The sequence below is a fragment of the Lipotes vexillifer genome, unplaced genomic scaffold, assembly GCF_000442215.2.
Source record: "Lipotes vexillifer unplaced genomic scaffold, Lipotes_vexillifer_v1.1 scaffold42, whole genome shotgun sequence".
Classification (NCBI taxonomy): Eukaryota; Metazoa; Chordata; class Mammalia; order Artiodactyla; family Lipotidae; genus Lipotes; species Lipotes vexillifer.
Genome location: NW_006783436.1, coordinates 1885805 through 1905686, shown reverse-complemented (window position 1 = coordinate 1905686; position 19882 = coordinate 1885805). Strand labels below are relative to the sequence as shown.

Sequence of the window (19882 nt, the reverse complement as noted above, 5' to 3'; positions counted from 1 at the left end):
GGTCCGGGAAGATCCCACATGCCGCGGAGCGGCTGGGCCCGTGAGCCATGGCTGCTGAGCCTGCGTTTCCGGAGCCTGTGCTCCCCAACGGGAGAGGCCACAACAGTGAGAGGCCCGCGTACCACAAAAAAAAAAAAGAGAGAACAAAGAGCTGGGCCTGTCTTCTAGCAGAAGGTGGAGGAGGAAGTATTTACCCCAGTCCCTGACTTCAGTGACCTGGAACCAAGAACCTCACTCCCAACCCAGTGTTCTGCAAAGGCACCAAGCTGCCTCCTCGACAATGAGGTCTCTTAAGCTCCTACTTTACCCAAAGGTACCCTTCTCATCGTTTCCCTGAAAGGCAGCATTGGTGTCACAGGATCCTGGCAAAGCCCCAGGTCAAAGAGGTCAAGTCCTCAAATTTAACTAATAGGGTGATTTCGAGTACTTTCCTCATCCCCCTCTCTAGTTCGAGCTCAAGGTCTTCATCAGTGAAAAACCAGGACAGCAGTATCCCCACCTCACAGTGTGGAATCCCTGCCCTTGCATCGGTACTGCACTACCAGAGATATTTTAGTCTAATGTACTGAAACCACCCTGTAATGTATTGATTATGAAACAAAATATAAAATTCTGTGCTCTCTTCTCCCCTCCCCAGACAGGATGGCAAGGGGAGAAAAGAGAGGTAGCAGGAGGTCTTCACAGCGGTACTGCTCAAAGCGTTATTGCTCTGCCTGGGAGCAAAGTTCAGAAACTGAAAACATGTACAATGAATGGACCGGGTAAGTTTGCACCTGTAGAGTTTAGTAATAAAACAACTGGACCTGGTGTTTTAAGCAACTTTGAGATTTCTATTCCATTTTGCAATTAATGTTTTATTGTATTTTACAGAAGTATTAGTCTGTGACAGATTGAAAATAAAAATAAAACTGGTCCTTCCCTACAGACTTTGAAAATAATTGCCAACAGCAAAACAGTTAAATGAAATTGAGCTTGTTTTCTGAAATGTGTGAATAGCTGCTCAAGCTCACTCCTAATATGAGAAATGCAAACTAAAAATATACCAAGACACCATTTTTTCCCCCACTGGCAAAGATAAAAAAGCTTTTGGAGAGTACCCGACTTTGGCAAGGCTGTGGGCTACGAGAGTCACACATATTGATAGTGGAGGGCAATTTGGCAGTTACAAATGCATCAAAGTTACAAATGCAGATCCATTTCTAGGAAGTCAGCTGACAAGATACACCCCGAAGTATGCAAAATGATGTAGGGACAAAGTTGTTCCCTGCAGCCTTGTTTATAAAAAACCAAAGACTGGAACACTACCTTCAAGCCCATCAGTTGGGGGCTAGTTAAGTGAATTCAATATGTTCAGGCAACTGAATACTCTGCAGCCATAAAAAAAGAATGAGGATGCTCTTTACTTACTAGCACAGACCCAACCCCAAGATACAAAAAACAAAGGGCAGATCAAGACTGTTCAGTATATGCTACAAGCACTATTTGTGTTTTTAAAAACTAGGAGAGAAATATAAACATTCTTGCTTGGGTATGCATAAGATACCTCTGAATAGAAGCAGAAGAAACAGCAAATACGGCTGGATGCCAGAGACAAGAATTGGATGGTGGGTATAATTGCAACATACATCCTTTTGTACAATCTAAAATTTCCACCATATAACTCATATTCACCTTTTCAAAAACTTTCTTTAAAAATTCTTTTAAAAAAGGAAGAAACTGAGCTTAGTCGCCTCACATGTTTTTGTTAGGAATACCTAACTGTACACCAGATAACACAAGAGGGTATGTTTATGCTTATCAGATGACTGAAAATCGTTTACCACATGATGCGCCCTCATTACTAGGGAAGGAAAAACACAGTATCCTGACTGATGATTATAGAAGCTTTGCCACACACCCTCAGTCCTGCATCTTCCAACAACATCTCAGTCGGAAATCACAGCTTCTTCCTCCTTTTGTCCGCTCCACGCACTTCCCCTCCCTGGGCTTGTCTCAAATTGGAAGCCACAGTGAGCTTACAACATGCTAGCTCACCTTCTCAGCACTGCTCACCAGGAGGAATGGCTCTCATACAGACCCAGAGACCTAAACTCGCCTGCCCAATGCCACAAAAGTGACAAAGTGGCAGGATCAAGATTGGAACGCGGGATCTCGGATCCCGAGATCAGGGCTCTTTCCACTACAGCCTTTGGACTCCTTTGCTGGCGGGAAGGAGGGGGCTCTAGAAGAAAACTGCAATAAAATGGCCAGGCACCGGGCTAAGTGCTAGACACAAATGATGCCACTTACGCCCCACAATGCTCCAGGGAGGGAAGTTCTCTCATCACCCACATGCCATGGATGAGAAGCAGTCTCTGAGAGGGTGGATGATGGCCAGCTCTCACATCCAACCAACCGGATCCCATCCACACGCTGACCTGCCTCGGGAGGAAGCTTGCCAGCCTGCAATCCGCAAACCAGAGCCAGTTGGGTGAACCACCATAAAGAACCTCTTATCTGAGCCAATGTCTCCTGAACTACAGACCATGAATGCCCAAGGGAGGGGAGATAATCTTAGGTGGCACGGATATGAACATTTTTAACTTTAGCAACTACGCTTTTGATATGTATTAAAAAAGCACATAACCAGCTCATCAAACCCGTTACTTCACAGATGTCATAGCACAGAATGAGGCCAAATTAAAAGAAGCTGAACAGATTTGAGGACAACTACTAAATAAATAAGTTCAGGTGGTTCTGAGATATGATGAAAACCGTGGAGGACAACAAACTGACACTTGAGAATCACTGGTCTAAGGAAGTGGATCCAGTCCATGGCTTTTCTCTAGAGGAAGAGAAGCTTGGGAATACCCCAGCACACAATACACAAGAGTTCTAAACGTCATTTTATTTGTATTTATTTTATTTTCATCCGCCCTCCACTCTCCACACCAGCCGGCCTCTCTCAGATGGATGAGGCAGGACCCCAGTTACCAAAGCATCCTGAGAACTTGTATCTAAATGACAGTGTCCTGTGGTGGCTTAACCTTGGGTTGACCACAGGCCTAGTTTGCCCTGAATAGCTCTGATTACACCTATAGATCAATGAGTATCAAATAATTAGTTTGAGCATGCCTCCTCTCACTTTAAGTGTCTGACCTGGGGAAGAAATTGGAGAGCTGACTGGGAGAGATGTGACCTCATTCTAGCCCTTCACACTCAAGAAACAGTGAGAAGGGACACCCACTTCCTCAGCACCCGCAGTCAGAACCACACCATCTGATGAATTTTGCCTCTGCTCTTGCCCAACCTCCTTCCCCAATCCTATTTTTCCAAAAATGCCCACTAAATGTAGATGGCAGGTCAAGATGGAAGGATCCCACTGCCTCCTGCAATACCAACAGCTCTGTGCTTTGAACAAACTGAAGGAAAATGTTCATTCACTAAAAGAGAATTATGAAAAAGTAATATGCGTGAGGGCATCACAGCTCACAAAACGCTTCCGCAGGCAAGATATCCTTTGATTAAAAAAAAAAAAAGCAGTGAGGAGGGTATTTCATCATGCCATTTTGTGTTGTAAAGAGATGGGGAAACAGGCCCTGAGATTTACCAAGCAGGATTTTAAACCCCAAACTGTTCCACTTTAGAGCTGTATGGAAAAAAGAAATTGTTTTCCTTTTCTCCCTAGGGTCTTAAGTGTGCTCCCCAAACCAGGAGCATCTGGTCACGAGAGAGGATGCTAGAAAGGCAAAATCTCAGCCCCACTCCTGACCTACTGAATCAGAATCTGCATTTTAAAGAGATCCCCAGGTAACTCCTGCAGACAAGACAATTTGAGGAGGGAGTTCCCTGGAGGTCTAATAGTAACGACTCCATGCTTCCACTGCAGGGGGCACGGGTTTGATCCCTGGCCAGGGAACTAAGATCCTACATGCTGCACAGCATGACAGGGGAAAAAAAAAAAGACAAGACAATTTGAGGAGCACTGCTTTACTGCAAGGCAATCCTTCCATTCTCCCATGCTGCATCTCTTCATTCTTTTATCCAATAATTATCTACTGTGAATCTACCACACTGTGCTGAATGCTGGGAAATCCCCAGTGAATAAGATAAACATAGCTCCTGCCCTCGTGGGGTTGCCAGTCTAACACAGTGGGTTTTTTTCAGCCTTGGGTGCTGATCAGAATCAAGGGTGGCACTTAAGGAAAAAATGCAGGTGCCTAAAACCCACTCCAGACCTACCTACACCTCCATACAGTCAGAAACTGAGACCGAAGCCCTAGATGCTGCTTATCAGACAAGCTCCAATTCATGCAATTGTTGTGGAGAACAATTTGACAATACCTAGGGAAGCTGCGGGCGAGCGTATCCTAAGAGAAGCATTTCCACTTCCAGGACTATATCCTGGAGAAATGGAGGCATGTGTGCAAAGAAGACAGGAACAAGAACATTCACTGCAGCACTGTTTCCAGACAGAATATTCTGGAAACTATCCAACTATTCCCTAAATAAGGGAATGAATAAGTAAACCATGGTGAAGTCAAAAAATACTGTTAAAGAGCCCTTAGAATGAATAAATAGAAAATAAATAGATGTAGATGTGTCAACATATTCTCGAATATAATTCTTGAGTGAAAAAAGATAATCACAAAGGCTATACAGTTTTACACACACAGATATACTGCTTACGGATTCATAAATAGAAGTATAAAGGCATGCATGGTAAACACATACCATCTTCAGGAAAATGGTCAGTTCTAGGAGGAGGGGATAGGAAAGAGATAGGGGTGGTTAGTGGTTTTTTTACGGTAGCATATCTAAAAAATGATCTTAACCAAATATGATTAAAGTATAAGTCTGTTAAGTCTGAAGGGTTGGCGTTTGGGTATATAACATATATTAAACTACATTCTTTTTTTCCATACTTTTTTGGGTGCTAATGTTTTGTGATTTAACTTCTTTAAAATTACTTTCAAAAGCTTCACAGGGGATGTGATATATAGCCAGGGTTGGGAATCCCTGTTATAGGAACATAAAGCAATAAAACTTTACTATTTAATATCAGGAAATACATCTACAGATGGCAACGATCTATAGCTCTTGAAGTTAAATTACTACCTTAAATAATTTTATATAGATTTAAAAAAACCTTTCACATGGCAGATAATTTCTATAGGCTATATATTTTTTTTAGGAGGCCAAGGTTAACCCAAGGAAAGCAACATTTCTCAAACTGTGATCCTTAGCTCACGTGCAACAGAAGGAAGCGGGAGTGAGAAGAGGAGGGAATATTTATTAAAATGCAGATTCCAGGTTTCCTGCCTTTGACCTACTTAATCAAAATCTCTGAGGGCAGAAACCCAGAGGCTGAATTTTTAATAAAAGAATGTACCTGTGGGCACAGTTCTTTCGTACACCGAAGAACCACTCAAGTATATTTTTTAAGTTAATGTTACTCATATTTTTAAAACCATACGTGTCTGCGTTCAATAAGGTGACATTCATCACACTCTAAAAATTAAAATAAAGCACAGGGAATGTTTTCTAAATACTTGAGATCATACTTCCACAAGTACATTCAAGCAGATCCTGATAAAAACTGGTTTCCTGCACAGTGTATCTAACCTGAAGGACAAAGAAATGTATTTCAGGAAGAAGAACGTAACTCACGGTGCCTTTCTAAAAGAACTTCAAAAAGCAACTGGGTAAACAAAGCTCCACAGGTCCAGCCTTGCTGCTATTCTCACCGGAAGCGGCCCCAGACACGATTTTCACCAAAGCCAAATTCGATTAAACAAGGCATGAACGATGTAACTTGAACTGAGGCCTGGCTAGCACAGTAAAAGATCCCAAATTTCCTCTCAACACTCAAGACTATCTTCTCCATTCTAGTCTATAATCCTTTTGCTACATTTTCCCCACCTTGTTCTCATGTCCTCAGCCTCTATCTTCCATTCCATCCTTATCTTGCTTGACTTTTTCTTTGGTCTCCCTGATGCTCCCCTTCAATTTTCCTTTTCCCTACGTGCAGACAAAACCAACACCGCAATCCTGAATTTCAAGCCCTAGAAAACTGCTCTCGAGCCCCTGGATTCGAGCCCCTGGATTTAAAACAACCCAGGGCTTCCCTGGGGGTGCAGTGGTTAAGAATCCACCTGCCAATGCAGGGGTTTGAGCCCTGGGCCGGGAAGATCCTACATGCTATGGAGCATCTAAGCCCATGTGCCACAACTACTGAGTCCGAGCACCACAGCTACTGAAGCCTGCACACCTAGAGCCCATGCTCTGCAACAAGGGAAGCCGCCGCAATGAGAAGCCCGTGCACCACAATGAAAAGTAGCCCCCGCTCTCAGCAACTAGAGAAAGCCCGTGCGCAGCAACAAGGACCCAACACAGCCAAAAATAAATAAATAAAATTAATAATAATAATAATAAAACAACCCAGTGCAGGGACTTCTCTCGAGGTCCAGTGGTTAGGACTCGGTGTTCCCACCGCCAGGAGCCCAGGTTCAATCCCTGGTCAGGGAACTAAGATCCCACAAGCCGTGTGGTGTGGCTGAAAAAGAAAACAGAAAAGAAAAAAGAGAAAAAAAAAAAAAAAAAACCAGCACAAAGGGTGGTGGTGGTGGGGATAAATTAGGAGTTTGGGATTAACATATACACACTACTGTATATAAAATAGATCACCAAGAAGGACCTACTGTGTAGCACAGGGAACTCTACTCAGTATCTTGTAACAACCTATAATGGAAAAGAATCTAAAAAACAATATATATATATGTGTGTATAACTGAATCATTTTGCTGTACACCTGAAATTGACACAACATTGTAAATCAACTATACCTCAATAAAAAGTTTATTTTAATAAAATTAAAAAATAAAAACAACCCAGCAGGGACGAAGGGAGAGAGTGGCATGGACATATATACACTTCCAAATGTAAAACAGATAGCTAGTGGGAAGCAGCCACATAGCACAGGGAGATAAGCTGGGTGCTTTGTGACCACCTAGAGGGGTGGGATAGGGAGGGTGGGAGGGAGACGCAAGAGGGAGGAGATATGGGGATATATGTGTATGTATAGCTGATTCACTTTGTTATACAGCAGAAACTAACACACCATTGTAAAGCAATTATACTCCAATAAAGATATAAAAAAAATTAATAATAAAAGAAGAAAAAACAACCCAGCAGGGCTTCCCTGGTGGCGCAGTGGTTGAGAGTCTGCCTGCCAATGCAGGGGACATGGGTTCGAGCCCTGGCCCGGGAAGATCCCACATGCCGCGGACCAACTAGGCCCGTGAGCCACAACTACTGAGGCTGCGCGTCCGGAGCCTGTGCTCCGCAACAGGAGAGTCTGCGACAGTGAGAAGCCCGCGCACCGCGACGAAGAGTGGTCCCCGCTCACTGCAACTAGAGAAAGCCCTCTCACAGAAACGAAGACGCAACACAGCAAAAATAGATAAATTAATTAATAAAGTCCTACCCCCAACATCTTCTTAAAAAAAAAAAAAACCAGCAAAATAAACACATGAAAAGATGTTCAGCCTCACTAGAAAACAAGAAATTGCAAATTTTAAACCACAAAGATATCATTTCACACCCATCAGACTGGCAAAACATTAAGTCTAACAATACTGAGTGTCTGCAAGCATGTGGAGCAACTGAAACTCCCAAACCTGCTGGCTGGAATGCAAATTGGAGAGAAATAAGGCAATATATTAGAGTCAAAGATGCCCATTTCCTTTGACCCAGCCATTTCCCTTCTAGGTATGCACCACAGAGAAACTCTAAACAGATGCATAGGGAGACAGGTTCAAAACTGCCATGGCACACACACACAAAATTCTAATCCAACAATAAAATGAATAAATATATTATAGCACATTCATGTGATGGAATATTATACAGCAGTTAAAATAACCTAGAATTACATGTATTTGCATGGATAAACCTCAAAATCATTATTTAAACAAAAGCAAACAAATTGTTCAGCATTACAAGCATGAGGAAGCAATACTCAAATCTGGTTTATGAAGACCTACATATCTAGTAAAGGTATAAAAACATGTGATAAACACCAAATTCAGAAGAGTGGTCACTGTCTGGCGGGAAGGGAATGAGACGGGGAAAGTTTCACTTGTATTTGTAATATTTTATTTCTTCACAGGATGGAAGATACTGGGTGTTCACTCTTATCAGTCTCCATATTTTTCTGTATGCCTGAAATTTATCACCACCTAGAAAAAGGGTCCCAAGTCTGAGCTACTTGAAAGCATTTGGGGGTTCTGAGAGTGGAATCAGAACTTGATGGGGACTTCCCTGGTGGTCCGGTGGCTGAGACTCCGCACTCCCAACGCAGGGAGCCCGGCTTCCGTCCCCGATCAGGGAGCTAGATCCCGCGTGCCGCAACCAAGACCAGGCGCAGCCAAATAAATAAAAAAAAAATTTTTTAAAGAATTTGATGGGCAGGAGGAAGCCTGAACCTACAAATGGAAAGCTCAGAGAACCAACAGGGTTCCCCTCTCACTCTTCAAACTACCCATGGCAAATAACCATTCTCAGAATTGTGGTAAAATTCCATGCAGAGGACTTACGACGTCCCCAAAATCCGAAGCCACAATCCCAGAACAGAAATATTCCAAAAAGCTTTTAGTGCCGGGGTTGGTTGCTGACACAGAATTTATTTGCCTCAAGAAACGTTTTTGCTGGTTCATTTTGGGATGGCCTATTCTCTTAAAAGATCAACAAGGCCTTTCAAACCCTTAGGCTAGCATTTGGTTCCACCACAACTGAAGGTTCATTGTAAGAAGTTACATTAAAATATTTAGGCCAGAAAAGTTAACTAGACTAAAAGACACCATTTTTTTTACATCTCTCCCAATCGATTTGCTTTGGGCTGGCTCCGTGGGTAGGCCAGAGATAAAACCACCAAGAGATACCTTTCTGATGATACCGCAGAATTAAATACCATCATAAAACCTCAACTCATTCAAACTAACTAGACAGACCGGGGGGCAGGGGGGAGAGGGAGGGGGAAGACGTGAACTCGACAATCTTCTCTTAATTGCTCAAGAGAATCAAAACTGAAAATTACTTTCAGTTACAACCCAAACACACCAAAATTCCACACTAATGAAAAATAAATAAATAGGTTTTATTGTTTGGGTGAACTGGAACACACGTAGTTGATATCCAGAAAATGGTATCACATTAATTCTAACTAAATATTGTCATTCAGCTTTGTTTCCCCTTACGATTCCAAGAAAAACAAAGAAGAATCTGTAGACCTAATTGTCAGGTCCTAACCCAACACAAACTCCTCCATATTAGATCTGAGAGGCCAGAAGAACAGAGTTTTTCTTTAAACATTAACCCATGCCACCTCAGGCTGCAATTTCTAAATCTGACAAGTGTCAGTGGAGACGCTCACACATGACCTTCACCTCTCCGAGCTGACATATTAAACTCAACTTACGATTTCCAATTATCTTTGACAACGGGAAGGAGTAACAGTAAGAGAGGAAGAAGCAAGTTATCTCTTCCAAATTTTGAGATTTACGTATTTTTAAATAACTTTAAAATTTTTTTTCAACTATTCTCAAAACACTTGCCTCAAATAAGTAACTGACTTACCAACATAAAGTGATCTCTATAAAAATCCTCTAGCGTTGTTACAAATGTTTACTAATTTTACTTCCCCTTCATATCAAGGTGACTTCACCTATATACGAGAATTCAAATCTGGCACTCACAGTGGTGTCCAATAATATCCTGGGGTCGTTCAATGAATGCTGAAATGGTAATATCTGGTAAATTCAACACAGTTTTAAACAAAGTAGTTAGCCACTCAAGTAAAGACTCCAGAAACTACTATTCACCAAGAAGTTTCTGACAACCAAAAATATATATATCAGTTTTACAAGCTGAGGAAAAAAACTAAGGTCCCAAGAAATATAACAATTTGTCCAGAGGCACCATTAGACTCAGACTTAGCTGGAGAGACACTCAATGGCACAGATTCCAGTTCTAAGTTATGCTGACTATAATCATGTCTTCATATCAAATAAAAAAAATAGTCAAACTTGAATCAAATGCACATTATATTACAGAAACATCCTGCTCTGTTCATCAGTCCACTGAATCGCTTCTGAGATTTTGTTCAACCTTTAACCCTGTGGATACCACACTGTATTGAAATTGTTTCATCTTTACCAATGTTTTACCCACAAGATAAGAAACCACTGAGCTCCTTGGGGACAGGGACTCACCTCATTCAATTAAGTACCTGCACATAATATGTGCCAACACTAACATAAAGGTCCTCAACAGATGGCCATTTTCAGGAACAAAATGTAATCTATTTGACACACAGCATTTCTTCCATGGCACAACTTACAGCGCTATTAACAAGTGAAATTAAGATTTGATGATTTAGGCCAATTTGCATCAGTACCAGTCACATTTCTAGAGGGCACATTTGGTTTCTCCTAACAAATGCTTCCTCTTTAGAAAATTCCTGAGGCTCTTCAAACAGAAAATCTACCCCCAAAAAACCTTCCATTTGTAGGGCCATAAAAATATGTAGGAAGTTAAATCCATTGGTCTGGACAAAAGTCAGAAGATTATCAACAAGGAACATTTCCTTATGCTTGGTAGCGGCTAATACATTTAAAAAATTACAACACACCAGCCAAACAAGCTTTACTATCTCTGAACCAGACACGCTGTGTGGCTAAGCTGACAAGCCCTAAGCAAGTTGATCAAGAATCACTATGGCAGGAATTCACACGAAGTGAAATTAAAACAAATGGGAACTCGCATTAAACTGCCAATGGCCTATAAAACTTCAGTGGGGTAGGGGACAAGTGGAGGGATGTGAATATTTTCCACAACCCCTGTATCTAAAACTGGCACAAGAAGTGTGGGGAAAAGAGAAGGTGTTTATTTTTCAATCACACAAAGGATTTGCTACAAGGTTTTTCCTACTCTGCTGGGTCCTTTCTTGTCCTCTGGATGAAACAAATCCACTTCTCAATGCTAGGTCGGTTTGTACAAGTCTTACCTAGAAGGATGGTATCTTTTAACCCTCTTTCTGGACACACATCAGCCTGTTTAAAATATGCCAAATGACCTGCTTAAAAAAAAAAAACCTGCCACTCGTTCTAACTACGACTCAGACCAGCTGGGACCAAATGGAGTTGGGAGTGGGAAGGATCAGTAAGAGCCCCAGAGAGAAATGAAACAGTGAGGAGAGACCCATAGAAAACCTACCTGGAAACAATTCATCATCAAGTGAAGAGTCTAAAGAGAAGTCCAATGAAAACGTATGTTTGATCAAGTGAAAAGACAGCAGTCTCCTCATCACAGAGCCTCCTCTGTGGGAAGCAAGACTGGGAGGGGCCACGATTACCTGAGCAGCCTTTTATGAGGGGCGGAGTTAAGGATTCCTGTCCCAGCCTCCCTATACTGCAGTCAGCTTGGTTTGCATAAATGAACATGTGGGTTATCTTAGTGGCTGCTTCCATCAGGTACAAGACATCAAATCTTTAAACCACTGAAGATGACATAATGACGAGAAGGATGATGTTGATAACAACTAACACTCAATGAGTACTTGCTACATACTAGGCTCAGTAACTCATTTAATACAATAGTCCCATGAGGTAGGAACCATTATCATCCCCTTCTTATAGATAAGGAAAGTAGTAGAGAGAGCAACTTGTTCAAGGACAAAAAGCTAGTATATGTTAGAAGCAGGTCACTGAACCCAGGAAGTCTGACTTTAGAGCCCAAGCTCTTCATATCACTTACTCCAGGCACTGTGTCCATATAGAAACTAGAAGCGTAAGACTCCCTAGTTATGAATTATTGGTTCCACACCTCACCTGGGTGAGGACCCTAAATTTGAGGCCTTTTTAGGGACTCCATATGAGGTGCCAACTTTCCAGACCCAGTGCTAGCCCGCTCCTCTCATGTCCTCCCTGCAGCTTGCCTCCCTGGCCAAGTTTTACTGGAAACAGGTTGTGACATTCTACTCAGGTGTGCCAAGAGGCCCCAACTGCACTGAGGGCCAAAAAAAAAAGAGCAGGGGACTGACTTCATCTTGGGACATGCTAGCTCTCAAGTTTCCAGCCTGCTTCAATACAGAGAGGTGTCGCCACACACAAGCAGGACAGGAACACCACCAAGAGCTTCACTGCCCTGTAAGCCCGAGGCCACCCCAGCAGGCACGAAAGAGTATTGGAGATGCTCTGGTTTCAGAGTTCCCCTCAGGAGCTGGTCTTAGCAGACAGAGAGATGGAGAGGAAAGGCATCATCTTTTCACTGCACCAAGCGACATTAATGCCACTCGACAGGAAGGAGCAGAAGACCTGTCTCTGTGTGGAGAAGGAAGGAAGAGAGGAAATGTAAACGTGCCAGGAGCCACTCACCACATCTGGTCCTGCACCAGTACCTTTGCAGCTATCACTCTAGGAAGGCCCAGCAACTGCTCTGCCGACCACAGCGGTAGCCGCGCACGTCCAACGGTGCTGAAAACTGAAGCCAGCACCAGTGGGTCTTGATTCCACCCCTGAGCTAACACATGGCTCCTTAATGCTCCTTTCCCATGTGTTAATCTTGCAACAGAATGTGGGACAGAAGATTTATAAAGCTGGGTGATGGGGGAAGGGCAGCCAGATCACCTTACTCCCAGGCTTTTCGATCAAGCCTCCTCAGATTCCCTTTAGTGGCCTGTATTATTAGCTTCAAGGGAGGTTCCCCCAAACTGGCATTAAAAGATCATGTGTTCCATTCAGCTGGGGGGAGGGGAGACTTGATGCGGGGCGGGGGAACCCTGGAGAGCCAAGGCAAAGCACACACTCTCTCATCCTGCACAGGAAGGCCATGCCTTACTCCAGGGGGCGAGCTGTGCTCTCCAAGGCTCTGACAAGTAGAGGTACCAGCAGGATGCACCCTGGGGACCCAAGGGCTGGAGGCTGTTCCTGCAGAAAATGAAAACGAAGGGAAAGCAATGGGAGAAACCCAAGTTAAAGTGATCACCACGTCATGGACCCAGTCCAAATTGGAGCCCAGCAAGGTCCCCTTGCGGTGTCCACGCCCACCAGTCCGCGCTTAGGTCTACAGTGGATCAGGCAGGAAAATCCTGGAGACCAACTCCACGCCCCCCGCCGGCCCCACCCTTAGGGCCTCTAATTATTACTGCCTTATAACCTTGTCCCCCTTTCACAGATGGGAAAACTGAGGCATCCAAAGCAAATGCCATGCTTTCCTAAACCAGGTAGAAGTTCACTTCCCTAACCACAATTTTGCACTTTTTCACAGCTCTATCACATTTCAGATTTCACCAGATACACCTATTGCCTCTGCAAAGTTAATCTTAAATACAGTTTAAGGAGTGAACTAAAAAATGTGATGAGGGCGGTCAGGGAGTCCGGCAGGGCTTTATCTGTGGCAAGGACAGGATGGGTGCCCCCCCCCCCCAGCTTCTCCTCCAACCCGGTCCCCCGGGACGTCCGGGTTCTGCCTGCCCCCCAAGACGCTTCCACCGCAACCCGAGGGCGGAGGCGCAGCGGCTCGGCCCGGGGACCGGCAAGCGGGGTCCCGGGTCCCGGGGCCAAGAAGGGGGCGGGGGGCTCGGGGCCGCGGCCGGCCCGCCCTGCCCGGTGGCCGGGAACTTCTGGCGGCGCCGCGCCGCCCCCGCCGCCCCCACCCACACCGGCCGCCGGGCGGGCGTGCGACTCGGGTTTCCCTTTCTTCGCCTCGCCGCGCCTGGGGCGCGACCCCCGAGGCGGCGGCGGCGGCCACTCACCATATTACAGATGGAGGCGATGTTTCGGACAGTCATTAGTCTAAAGGTTACAGCGATCCCGCACCGCCATCTTTATAAGGTGAAAACAGGACCGGCCATGGTGAAGCGCTCGCGGGGAGGCCGGGCGCGGCGGCGGCAGCGGCGGCGGGGAGGCGGCCTGGGGTCCGGCTTTCAGTTTGGCTGGGAGAGGGAGGCCGGGAGGGAGGAGAGGAGGAGGGGAGGGCGGGGAAGGCGGGAGGCGGGAGGGAGAGCGGAGGGGCGGGGAGTGGCGGAGCGAGGGAGCCTGGGCCGCGGCCGGCGGCGCCGGGAGGAGGGGCGGTCCGATCGCCGCGTGCAGCCCGCGCCCCGAGCGCTCCCGCCGCGCGCCCGGCCTCGACCCAGCCCCGACCCGGCCCCGGCCCCGGCCCGGGTCCCCGCGGCTCCTCCTCTCTCCTCTGCCCGCCCGCCCGCGTCCCCGGCCACCCCGGCTCGGCCTCTTTTCTTTTTCTCTTCTGATGTCCTGCTTCACTCTGAACGGGTTGGAATGCGCGGCCAGGCCTTCGCTCGCACGGCTGCCGCAGGTCCCCCGCGCGGACCCCGACGCATCGGCGGCCTCCTCCGGCCCGCGGCACCGCCCGGGAAGCAGGGACCACGCCCGCGTGGGGTGTCGGCCGGCGGAAGGGGCTGCCCTCGGGCCGGGGAAGCGGGGCACGTCGCTGGGGACAGGGGGCCGCTTTCGGTCTTCATTTGTTCTTCTTTCCTGCCGCGCGGCCCCCAGCAGCCCCGGGTTTTTATGTTTGGGCGAGTGGAGGAGGCAAGGGGTAGGGGTGACTACATCCAACTTTTCGTTTCTCCCCGAGGCTCCAGCCAAATGGCACCCGCGGGGACCCAAGAAGTAAATGGGGTCAGGACACGGGAGTGTCCAGAGCCCTGGACAACGCGGGCCGGCTGCCTGATCGAGGGCGGCGGGAGGGGACAGGAATCTGGGTCTAAGGGGAAGCCAGCCACGGCGCGCTCGGCCAGTTTGTGACATTAGCAGGTACAAAGGGAAAGTCTCGGTTCTGGACAAGGACTAGGGACGGTCCAAGGAGCGATTTGAATCTAGAAAGAACGAAAACCAAACTTTTCCGCGTCTTCTAGAAATACCTACCTCTCATGCGGGCACCCAACCTCTTCAGGTTTTGAGAAGGGTCATTGTATCGGCTTATACACATTTCCTGCATAAAAGGTCGTGGGTTTTGACTCAAAGCGCGAACCCACACCATTTAGCAGATATGTTCCTGTGAAGTGGGGGAGCCCATTTCCGAAGGTGTGAAACAATTCTCATACAAGGTTGCAATTCAGTGCTTTCAACAGAGAAGTTGTACAAGCGCAACGCGTGATAATTCTTAAACCAATATATTTAATGACAAATCGAATTAGAGGAGAAGTTAATATAATTGAAGATAGCTTTTATCTAACCAGGAGGAACATACTGGGAAAATAGCACGCTTCCTGTCCTCCATTATCTATTTAGTGTTAGGCATTGTAAGATTTGAGAACCATCGATTGCTAACATCCCTAGGACCTGGGATGGAAATTAAGACAACAGCGACTAAAGTTTTCTTGGGGTCATCTTGGCTCTGTATATTTAATGGATTTAAGGAATAAATTCCTGCTTATGTTGAGTCATTCTGCCTACATCTTATTTCCAAACAGATCCTGAGGATGATAATAGCTCGCTTTAATTTTTTACCATTGTCAATCATGATGCTCTTTACATTCATAATCTTCAGGCACCAACATAATCATCATGTAATAGATGCTATTATAATCGCCTTTTGTAGATCAGTAAAATAAGGCTTAGGGTATCAAGTATCCTACCTCAATCATGTTCCCCAAATGTTACAACTGAAGTTAGTGTGCTAATCTGGCTAAGCACCTTAAAGACAGGAGAAGGCAGCAAAACACCCAACCTATGGCCAGTTGGGTAACTGACACCTGGAAAGGTTTAAATACTTGAGGAAAGTCATAAAACAAGTTCAGGAGCAACCTCAAGGCTAAAACTCAGGCCTTGGGACTCAATTTCACAGACATTCCACTATGAAGGCATTAATCCAAAACCTTAAATGATATGGAAATTTTATACCATAATAGAGTTCAGTATTTCTGCCAACATTGGCATAATGGATGGCAAAGTCCACTGGATTGAAAATGCCATTGACATAATGAAAGTTGAACATCACTCGATTACTGAGTGCTACGTTAGCAAGGCATCCTTTGCATGCCTTTTAACAGCCTAAAGCCTAAAACTGAAGTGTTCAATATAGACAAACATCCAGATTGAAACTCAGGCAGTGAATTACAAACACAGCAAATCAATTTAACACAGCAGATCTTGTCAGACTCATGAATAATTAAATACATTTTTTACACCACTACAAGGTTGGTATTCACAGATCTAAATTGGAAAAGGCATCAGTTGAAGAATAATTGTAACCTCAGCCTTGTTCAGGGAGGAAACATTACTTGGAGGTGGTAAGAGGTAAAATGATGAAAATGTTGACAAGCAAATGAGAGAACTTTGAGGAAAAGTGTTCCACATATAGGGGCCAGCTGGTATAAAGGTATAGAGTTAAAACTGGGAAAAGTGGGCAAATGGAGAGACGGAACATAGGCTAGCACTAAACAGATGAAAGCACATGATCCAGGCCTGGCCAATGAGAGCACCTCATGGCCCAGTCACAGTGACCGGTTCAGCTAGGAGGATGTAATATAAACCGAGCCAATGAGAGTTGGCCCTGGGTCTTTGGGGAAAGAAGTACTCCCCTTCCTGAGTTTGCTGAGCTGATATGATAAAATCTAGAGCTGCCATCTTTCCACTTCCTGAGAATGAAGAAAAATAAAGCTGAGAAATGTAAAAGAGATCCTAACGACATCATTTATCCTGTGGCTGCCAGATCTGTATCCTGGACTCTTCAGCAACTCAAGGTGGTAAAGTCCTTATTTTCTCTGGTAGTTCAAATTGAGTGTCTGCTGCTCACAACTGAAACAATTCTAATACACCATTGTCTCCCTATGTCCAAAATTCATTAGGTTCATTCTGAATTCATGGTGTTTCCTTTTCCTCTCTTCTCTACCCATTCCATGGATTTTTCCAGGTCTTCCTCCTCTAGATCTGCCTCCTCTGTGATGCCGTCCAAGATTGCTTCCCACCACCACCAATGAACTAAATCCAGGCGTTTCCATGCTCACCCTTCTGTCGTTACCAGTTTTGTGTCAGTGCCCCCTCCTGCTTCCCCTCTTTGTTTAGTTAACACCACTCAGCCTTCAGATGACTTGAGACAAGATGGGATGCCTTTGTCGTATGTTCTTACAGCACCATCAATCTTCCCTTCATGGACCTTATATTTGTGAATATGCTTATGCCATCTAGCACACAGCATGGAGGCAGTAGAATGGGTGGTTAAAAAAATGAATCCCGGATCCAGACTCTCTGGACTAGGTGTATGATCTTGGGCAGGTGTCTTAACTTCTCTATGCGGAAATTTCTGTATCCATAAAAAGAAGAGGCCCCTTCATAGAGTGTTATTATATAGAGTACAAAAAATATGCCTGACATGCACTAACCACTACATGAGTGACACTGCTATCATCATTGTGCATGTGATTGATTGATTAATGTGTGCTTCCCAACCCTCATTAAATATGAAGTGAGAGGTCTGTTTTTGCTCACCATTTTACACCTAAGAAGGACACAGTGCCTTGTCCATAAGAGCAGCCAAGAAATCAGATATTAAATATTTGGACAGTTGCCTCTCTCCAAGTGGCCTGGAAGCTCCTGGAGGGAAGGAATCTTGTCTTGTGCATTTAAAAAAATCTCATCCGGTCTCAGGCACTGTGCCTGGCACATTCGTTCCTTTCCTTTTTTTCCTCATTGCCAAATAGGTTATTGCAGCTCATGTGAGATGCAAGTGCTAGTAAACATTTGGCTGTCTCAGGGGAAAACATTTTCCTGACTGTACTTTAAAACCAAACTGGTTTCTGAGGATTATATTTCAATTCTTTGAGGAACTTTATGACAGCCTTTTCCCTTTTTCATCATGTATCAAACAAATCCCGAAGACATGCTTTGGGCCAGATGCTGTGTGAGGCGCCGGTGGTCCGAGGATAAGAGAAGGCAGTCACAGCACTCGTACTGCTCAATTTCTAATGTGAAACTGTTTATGAATGTCTTCACTACTTTTTGCATGCACTTAGTATAAAATAAGGATAAGCTAACTTTGGAGTGAGTTCCTACGACGGGGAAACTGCATCTAAAATCATGCGTGTATTTATGCGTGGTTAAGATTCCCTAAGTCTTTGAAACAATTGGCTTATTTTGAAGTGCCGAGTGAAATGCCATTGAAGGACTCTTAAGCTAGGTTGGAACATGATTCGATTTCTATTTGTTAATACATTTTGATTAACTGAAAGAAGAGATGACTCTAGCTGGCTACTGTGTGGGGAAAGAGGGTTGAAGGAGAGCAAAAGGGCTCTAGGGGAGGCCAGTTAGAAATCTGTGGAGGAGTCCCAGAGCTGCTGGGAGCCTGGGTTTACGTAAGGAATAGCAATGGAAAGGGGAGAAGCAGATAGATCAAAGACATTTTTTTGGAGGTAGTTAGCTGAGTTTGGTGATTTACTGGGATGAGGGACAAGGATAAGTCAAAGATGAGACCCAAGTTTCTGACTAGATTGAAAAGGAATGTCATTTTTTATAATAGGGAATGCTGGAGGAGAAGGTGCAGGTGTAGGTGGTTGAGAAGTGAACTTGGTTTCCGAGGTGTTGCGTTGGAGATAACCATGAAACACCTGAAGAGTTATATCAGGTACCACTGGGGCTCAGAAGAGATGTCTGGACTGGAGATAAACCTAAAGGTAATTAATAGCTAGAAGATAACAGAGGACATGTGGTTATGGATGAAATTGCCTAGGAAGAGTTTGGCCAAGGAGGTTTTCTTTTTTTTATGGATTTATTTATTTATTTATTTTTGGCTGCATTGGGTCTTCCTAGAGCGCAGGCTCAGCAGTTGTGGCGTGCAGGCTTACTTGCTCCGTGGCAGGTGGGGTCCTCCCAGACCAGGGCTCAAACCTGTGTCCCCTGCATTGGCAGGCGGATTCTCAGCCACTGCGCCACCAGGGAAGCCCTGCCAAGGAGTTTTGACTGAGAGTAGATAAAGGGATAGTCAGAAAGAGCTCCACCATGCAAGATCAGACGAGGAAGAGCAGCCAAAGAAAACTAACACAGTGCTGCTAACGTGGTAGAAGAAAAGCAAACAAACATGCAACATCACAAACTCCAGAGTATTTTAAGATGGGAGGAGGTAGTCAAAAGTATCAAATACAGCTAAGAGATCAAAGAAGATGATTAATAGTAGTAACAATGTTCAATTCTTGACCAAAACTTTAACATGCATTTAATCCTTCTGACAGCCCTATGAGGAAGGCATATATATAATCCTCATTTTAGAGAAAACTGAAGCTCAGAGAGTTTAAGTAACTTGCCCAGATTCATTTAAGCATTATTTCACCAGAACCTATTACTCAAAAGTTCTTTGAATTCTATCAAAGGCAGTTTGCATGGAACAGTTAGGACATTGGATATTAGATAATCCATATTGGAATGGATTCATAAATAAGAGGGAGGTGAGAAAACAGACTAAAGGTGTTCACCTTTCAAGGGAAGAAGAGATAGGGAACTAGACAATTGAAGAGCTCAAAATTACCTTCATGGAATGGGTCTCTGCCTGGTTTGCAAGCACCTCCTTTAAATCAAATATTTACATCACTCTCCCTTCATGCTTCCAGGCCTGCAGCCTCACCCTCCGATGATTATTCTTCCTTCTATTTCAAGTCCACTCACTCCTCAAAACTCCGTTCAAAGCTCACGTCCAGAGGAAGACTTCCCAGTTTCACCTTTCTTGGTAGGTTTTTATCAGAGGTCACTTTTGACGTTTCTTTAAGATTTTTTTTTTTTTTTTTTTTTTTGATGTGGACCATTTTTTAAGTCCTTATTGAATTTGTTACAACTTTGCTCCTGTTCCATGCCTTGGCTTCCTGGCTGCAAGGCATGTGGGACTTTTTACCTTTTTT

At 44.7% G+C, this 19882-nt stretch overlaps 1 protein-coding gene across 2 annotated transcripts in view; it reads right to left on the bottom strand.

Moving 5' to 3' along the window:
* The window catches only part of USP46 (ubiquitin specific peptidase 46), a 59751-nt gene extending 45818 nt beyond the window's left edge, over positions 1-13933 (bottom strand). The window contains exon 1 of one of the 2 annotated variants that reach the window (XM_007456089.1): positions 13793-13933. In XM_007456089.1, coding sequence (XP_007456151.1) covers positions 13793-13828 — 36 coding nt within the window. In that variant the 5' untranslated portion in view covers positions 13829-13933. The remainder of the gene's footprint in view (positions 1-13792) is intronic. The other variant, XM_007456088.1, reaches the window with a different exon arrangement.
* Positions 13934-19882: the final 5949 nt, after the last annotated feature.